The 6,808-nt window shown below is 45.8% G+C and overlaps 1 protein-coding gene across 1 annotated transcript in view; it reads left to right on the top strand.

The window, feature by feature from the left end:
• Window positions 1-1,604: 1,604 nt before the first annotated feature.
• Window positions 1,605-6,808, top strand: part of LOC123999999 (protein HID1-like) — a 36,942-nt gene continuing 31,738 nt past the window's right edge. Inside the window, 2 exon segments of the mRNA XM_046306065.1 lie at window positions 1,605-1,754; window positions 2,823-2,972. Coding sequence (XP_046162021.1) covers window positions 1,689-1,754; window positions 2,823-2,972 — 216 coding nt within the window. The 5' untranslated portion in view covers window positions 1,605-1,688.

The following is a 6,808-nucleotide window of genomic DNA, read 5'->3' as shown; positions in this document are numbered from 1 at the left end:
CTGACACTAAGGCTGCCTTTACCCCTAGCTGACAATGTACTGTTGGGGGGATTCACACAATATTGACAATGTAATGTCTCTTGTCATTGGCGCTCGTAGTACCTCCGAGTCCCAGGCATCCAGGCCCAGCTCAGGAGAGAGGGGATTAGCTCCTCTGCTCAACCGTTTGGCCTTAGGCACCAGCTGGCCATTCTCCTCTTCCCCACCATTCCGCTGGCGTTTCCTTATAAGGGATTGAAAGACAAACGCATTAGAATCTAAGATACAATATACATGTCCGACGGTGCAAGTAGCATGCAGATAAATAATGCAACGAACTCACCTGTTTTCAGTTAACATGTATTGATTGTATTGTCCTAATGACAAGCCTTGCAGCTGGTTTACGTGTCGTGGGCAATATAACGTTAGGCTGCAGTGACGAGTTGTTTTTCACAGTCCCTGTTTTCGGCCTAGGCTCCTCACAGTTTGATTACGTTTACGGCTCAGCAAGCTAATTAATTAGCGATCTAGCGAGTGTCCCACACAGTTGTTACAAGCCTGCTAAAATACATTATGTTGGTATTTTAAGTGCCATGAAACCAGCGTGTCGAATATATAGCTAACTAACAAAGGGACAGACACTTGGCAACCTCACCCAAACATGACATTTGAACTACTTTATTACCAGCTAAGCTGTTTAGCTAGAAACGACCAAACTGTCAAAGCACCAAATCAATAATATCACAATGGTATACCTGCTGTTTTCGAAGTCAAATCATGGCTAGCAAAACTATAGTTGACAGACTATATATAGACTATAACTAAGCTAGCAATTAGGTCACGTTAGGTTGATATCTATCTAAAGTTAGCTAACATGTAAACAATGTAAGAGAAAGAAACCCGCCCTTACATTCGAGCTTTGAAGCTCAACGTTGCAAGGACCCAAACTATGCTGTCTAACGTTAACTTGCTAGCTACAGTAACGTTAGCCTTCTCGTATCACTGATCAAAACAACAAAAGGAGGTATCCTCGGTGTAGATAGGGTCTCACAGGTCAGATTATCCTGCTAGACAATGCGATGTGTGGTGAAGAAAGACAAATATATTGATTGAAAGCTACATTTGAACAATATCGCCGGTATCAACGCCCTAACATCTATGTAGCTGGTTAGCTAGCTCACGAACCTCTGCTGTTTACATGACACCGCGACTGCGCAGTACAGACAGAACGCTGACAGGAGAAACCACATGGTGTCGCTGTTTCCGGTACCGTCTACAACCAGTACAGACACTCATTCAATGATCGATACAATTTACAATATCTTATTGTTACATTTATGCATATTGTAACCAATTATATCAATATTATAACAGTGATTTCAATCAAAGATATTGTATAGAATAAAACCCCGATTGTATTGTAAATTGAATTCCATTAATATATTTTTAAAGAGATAACCCTAAATTATTATGATATTATACTAGGTACAAGGGTTCCCTGTATAATATGTATTACATTTGACCTTATGATAAGCATAGTGATTATTGTACACTTGAAGAACCCGGAAGTTTAGAGCCCAGTGTAAAAGGCTAGCCAACCAGTGACGTAAAAACGCCTCCGCGAGTGACTCAAGCGGAGGAAAGAGGTGAACAAGATTAGTAGGGATTCACGGCATCAACAACGCTGTAGTATATAAAGGAATATCAAAATGGGTAACACCGATTCTAAACTGAACTTCAGGAAAGCAGTAATACAGCTGACAACCAAAACACAGGTTGGATACCTTTGAAATATTTATTATAGGCCAACGCTGAGAAATAGGAAAATATTTGAGTATAAATAACGATCACAGAAAGAGCGCAATAGCTGTTTGTATATCACTAGGACGGATAAGTGATCTATTGGAAAACAAAAGATAGGGTCTGCATATAGTCCGTCGATGTTTAATGCATAGGTCTATATTGAGATGTTTCTTTAAAAAAAATATTGTCCCGCACGTCATGAAATGCTTGGCGTATTTGATCATGCGTTATGTTAGGTTATAATCAAATCCCCCGCAGTGATAGCAGTGACACGCTACTGTTTTAAAACTCTCATATGATTTATCCTGTCCTATTGTTATTCTGGGGTGTTTCTATTTTGCATTAGGTTTCTATGTTATATGAAAAGTGGGCTCATAAACCTTTACCATACACAAACACCCCCTTTTCGCTGTTTAATAGTCAATGTCTATTCACTGTGCATGATCATAACGCCCTTCTGCAGACCTTATCATCGGCGACATGAGAAACAGGCAGCATAGTTTTTAGCCAAGTAGACTACTTGTTTAAAATGTAACATTTTTTTATTTGGATTCTTATAGATCACCGATAACGCATATCTTATTCGATGGTCAAATGACGTAGGGTCCTTTCTCCCGCCGCCCACAGATGTGGCAGGTGTTCTGTTATGTGCAGAGATTAGAGCAGCTCATATTTCCTGTTGCTGTATAGACTAACGGCAATTAGGAAGAGATAGGTTGTTATGTTGCCCCATCTGCTAACTTGTGTTGACATGAAACCTAGTTATTAGAATGAGGTGACATTATTCTCATGATATGTTTATTTATATTATTCTAGCCCTCTTGCTCCAATCTGATATATTTGTTGATTCTGAATGCATTTGTTGTGTGATTTGATATTCATTATATTACATTACCCTATTGCTTTCTATGACACTGCTATACATGCTGTTTCTACACCCAATGTAATAGGTTATCATTAGTCAGATTGGAGCAAGCCTAGACGAGCCCAATGGGTGGTGGGAAATGTAGTCTAAAAGCAGATACATGCATTTTCCACAGCCAGTGGAGGCCACAGACGATGCCTTCTGGGACCAGTTCTGGGCTGACACTGCCACCACTGTGCAGGATGTTTTTGCCCTGGTGCCAGCCGCAGAGATCCGAGCTGTTCGGGAGGAGTCCCCCTCCAATCTGGCAACCCTCTGCTATAAGGTAGAAAGATGATGAGGAGGATGTTATGGAAGTAGAACTGCACTGGGCTGCAGCAGATGAACCAGAAAGGTTTCTCAGACACAGATTAAGCCTATACTCATGGACTGAAAAGATCTTTCAAATGGAGATTCTCCACTGAGAATGTTTTTTAGAACTGGACTAGGCTTAATCTGTCTGGGAAACCTACAAAAACTGTTCAGATACACACTAAGACTAAACACATTTATTTTAGGTACTGGATGCAAACTGTACTAATATCAAGTGCATTCCACAGAGATATTGTTCTGAAACAGCTTTTATTGAGTAGCTGGCTGACTGGCAGAGGCGTCTGTCAGGGACTCAGGGCCCGCTGCTCCTGGATGCAGGAAAGAAGCAAGGCGTCCTCCCTTCCCGTCTCTGACTCGCTGCTTCCTTTATAAACTGCCTATCAGAAACAAAACAGACCTACTGTTGGGGCTGGGGGGCTCTCTAATGGAACAGGACAGACTGTTGGGGCTGGGGGCTCTAATGGAACAGGACAGACTGTTGGGACTGGGGGCCCTCTCTAATGGAACAGGACAGACTGTTGGGGCTGGGGGCTCTCTAATGGAACAGGACAGACTGTTGGGGCTGGGGGCTCTCTAATGGAACATGACAGACTGTTGGGGCTGGGGGGCTCTAATGGAACAGGACAGACTGTTGGGGCTGGGGGCTCTCTAATGGAACAGGACAGACTGTTGGGGGGGGGCTCTCTAATGGAACAGGACAGACTGTTGGGGCTGGGGGCTCTCTAATGGAACAGGACAGACTGTTGGGGCTGGGGGGCTCTCTAATGGAACAGGACAGACTGTTGGGGCTGGGGGGCTCTCTAATGGAACAGGACAGACTGTTGGGGCTGGGGGCTCTCTAATGGAACAGGACAGACTGTTGGGGCTGGGGGCTCTCTAATGGAACAGGACAGACTGTTGGGGCTGGGGGGGGCTCTCTAATGGAACAGGACAGACTGTTGGGGCTGGGGGGCTCTCTAATGGAACAGGACAGACTGTTGGGGCTGGGGGGCTCTCTAACAGGAACAGGACAGACTGTTGGGGCTGGGGGGCTCTCTAATGGAACAGGACAGACTGTTGGGGCTGGGGGCTCTCTAATGGAACAGGACAGACTGTTGGGGCTGGGGGCTCTCTAATGGAACAGGACAGACTGTTGGGGCTGGGGCTCTCTAATGGAACAGGACAGACTGTTGGGGCTGGGGGCTCTCTAATGGAACAGGACAGACTGTTGGGGCTGGGGGGGCTCTCTAATGGAACAGGACAGACTGTTGGGGCTGGAACAGGACAGACTGGGGGCTGGGGGCTCTCTAATGGAACAGGACAGACTGTTGGGGCTGGGGGCTCTCTAATGGAACAGGACAGACTGTTGGGGCTGGGGGGCTCTCTAATGGAACAGGACAGACTGTTGGGGCTGGGGGCTCTCTAATGGAACAGGACAGACTGTTGGGGCTGGGGGCTCTCTAATGGAACAGGACAGACTGTTGGGGCTGGGGGCTCTCTAATGGAACAGGACAGACTGTTGGGGCTGGGGGCTCTCTAATGGAACAGGACAGACTGTTGGGGCTGGGGGCTCTCTAATGGAACAGGACAGACTGTTGGGGCTGGGGGGCTCTCTAATGGAACAGGACAGACTGTTGGGGCTGGGGGCTCTCTAATGGAACAGGACAGACTGTTGGGGCTGGGGGGCTCTCTAATGGAACAGGACAGACTGTGGGGGCTGGGGGGCTCTCTAATGGAACAGGACAGACTGTTGGGGCTGGGGGCTCTCTAATGGAACAGGACAGACTGTTGGGGCTGGGGGCTCTCTAATGGAACAGGACAGACTGTTGGGGCTGGGGGGCTCTCTAATGGAACAGGACAGACTGTTGGGGCTGGGGGGCTCTCTAATGGAACAGGACAGACTGTTGGGGCTGGGGGCTCTCTAATGGAACAGGACAGACTGTTGGGGCTGGGGGCTCTCTAATGGAACAGGACAGACTGTTGGGGCTGGGGGGCTCTCTAATGGAACATGACAGACTGTTGGGGCTGGGGGCTCTCTAATGGAACAGGACAGAATGGAACAGGACAGACTGTTGGGGCTGGGGGCTCTCTAATGGAACAGGACAGACTGTTGGGGCTGGGGGCTCTCTAATGGAATAGGACAGGGGCTGTTGGTGCTGGGGGGCTCTCTAATGGAACAGGACAGACTGTTGGTGCTGGGGGCTCTCTAATGGAACAGGACAGACTGTTGGGGCTGGGGGCTCTCTAATGGAACAGGACAGACTGCTGGGGGCTCTCTAATGGGACAGACTGGGGGCTCTCTAATGGAACAGGACAGACTGGCTGGCAACGTTCTTATCTCTTGCTCGCTAGCTAGCCAACTATGGCTAACTTATAGTCACATCAAAAAGTGCAGCCAGAATAACAGCAAAGTAGCTGCATTTGCATTTGTTTAAGCTGTTTTCGAGTTTAACTAGAGACATCCATAGCAATAAGCTAATGATGCGCAATTTCACCTGGCATATAAAATGTGCTCACTTTTCAGGACACTGTTGTTCAGAGGAGCGAGCCAACAACACAGCTCACACAATCACATCAAACTAAAGCTGGAAGGACTGCAAACTAGCTGCACTTCATTTTGTTTGACCTGTTTTCAATTGACATGTCTTTGTATATATCTATAAAGATGATGCTGATTCATGATTTTGACTGGCTGAGAAACGTTGCCTGCCTGTCTGTCTTGTCCCGACTCCCAACATGTTCATTACAGTGGGACAACTGGAGATCGAATTTGAATAAAGAAACAATGTTTCAAATGTCGGCTAGACAGACAAGGTTTATACAAATCTCCACTGTTGTAAACTAAATGTTAGCCATAAAGAAATGTGAGATAACGTCTAGATGCTTTTTATAGTAGAGATCAAGTTGATAAATTGCTTGGCTGGGCTGATGAGACAGTGGATTGCACAGTCAGATGGAACAGAGTAAATAGGCATTTTAACGTCAGATTTAGCCGGTACTGTAACGGCTTTCTTGTGGAGAAGGAGAGTCGGACCAAAATGCAGCGTGATGATGATTCATGATATTTTAATGAAGGAAAAAACTAAATATGAAGAAACTACAAAATAATGAAATGTGAAAACCGAAACAGCCCTATCTGGTGCAAACACAAAGACAGGAACAATCACCCACAAAACACTCAAAGAATATGGCTGCCTAAATATGGTTCCCAATCAGAGACAACGATACACACCTGCCTCTGATTGAGAACCGCTCCAGACAGCCATAGACTTTGCTAGATAACCCCACTAAGCCACACACCCAACACCCCACAAAACCCCAAGACAAAACACACCACAATAAACCCATGTCACACCCTGGCCTGACCAAATAAATGAAGACAAACACAATATATTACGACCAGGGCGTGACAGGTAGTAACTTATGGAATAGACACCGGCTAGAATGCGGTTTTAACCAATCAGCATTCAGGATTAGACCCACCCATTGTATAATGTCTGTGTTCTGTAACATCATGGCAGTGTTCTGTAACATCATAGCAGTGTTCTGTAACACCATGGATGTATTCTGTAACATCATGGCTGTGTTCTGTAACATCATGGCTGTGTTCTGTAACATCATGGCTGTGTTCAGTAACATCATGGCTGTGTTCTGTAACATCATGGCAGTGTTCTGTAACATCATGGCTGTGTTCTGTAACATCATGGCTGTGTTCTGTAACATCATGGCAGTGTTCTGTAACATCATGGCTGTGTTCTGTAACATCATGGCAGTGTTCTGTAACATCATTGCAGTGTTCTGTAACATCAT

Source organism: Oncorhynchus gorbuscha, linkage group LG16, assembly GCF_021184085.1.
Source record: "Oncorhynchus gorbuscha isolate QuinsamMale2020 ecotype Even-year linkage group LG16, OgorEven_v1.0, whole genome shotgun sequence".
NCBI classification, from domain to species: domain Eukaryota; kingdom Metazoa; phylum Chordata; class Actinopteri; order Salmoniformes; family Salmonidae; genus Oncorhynchus; species Oncorhynchus gorbuscha.
The sequence above is the reverse complement of the archived record's forward strand: the minus strand, read 5'-3'. Positions and strand labels throughout refer to the sequence as shown.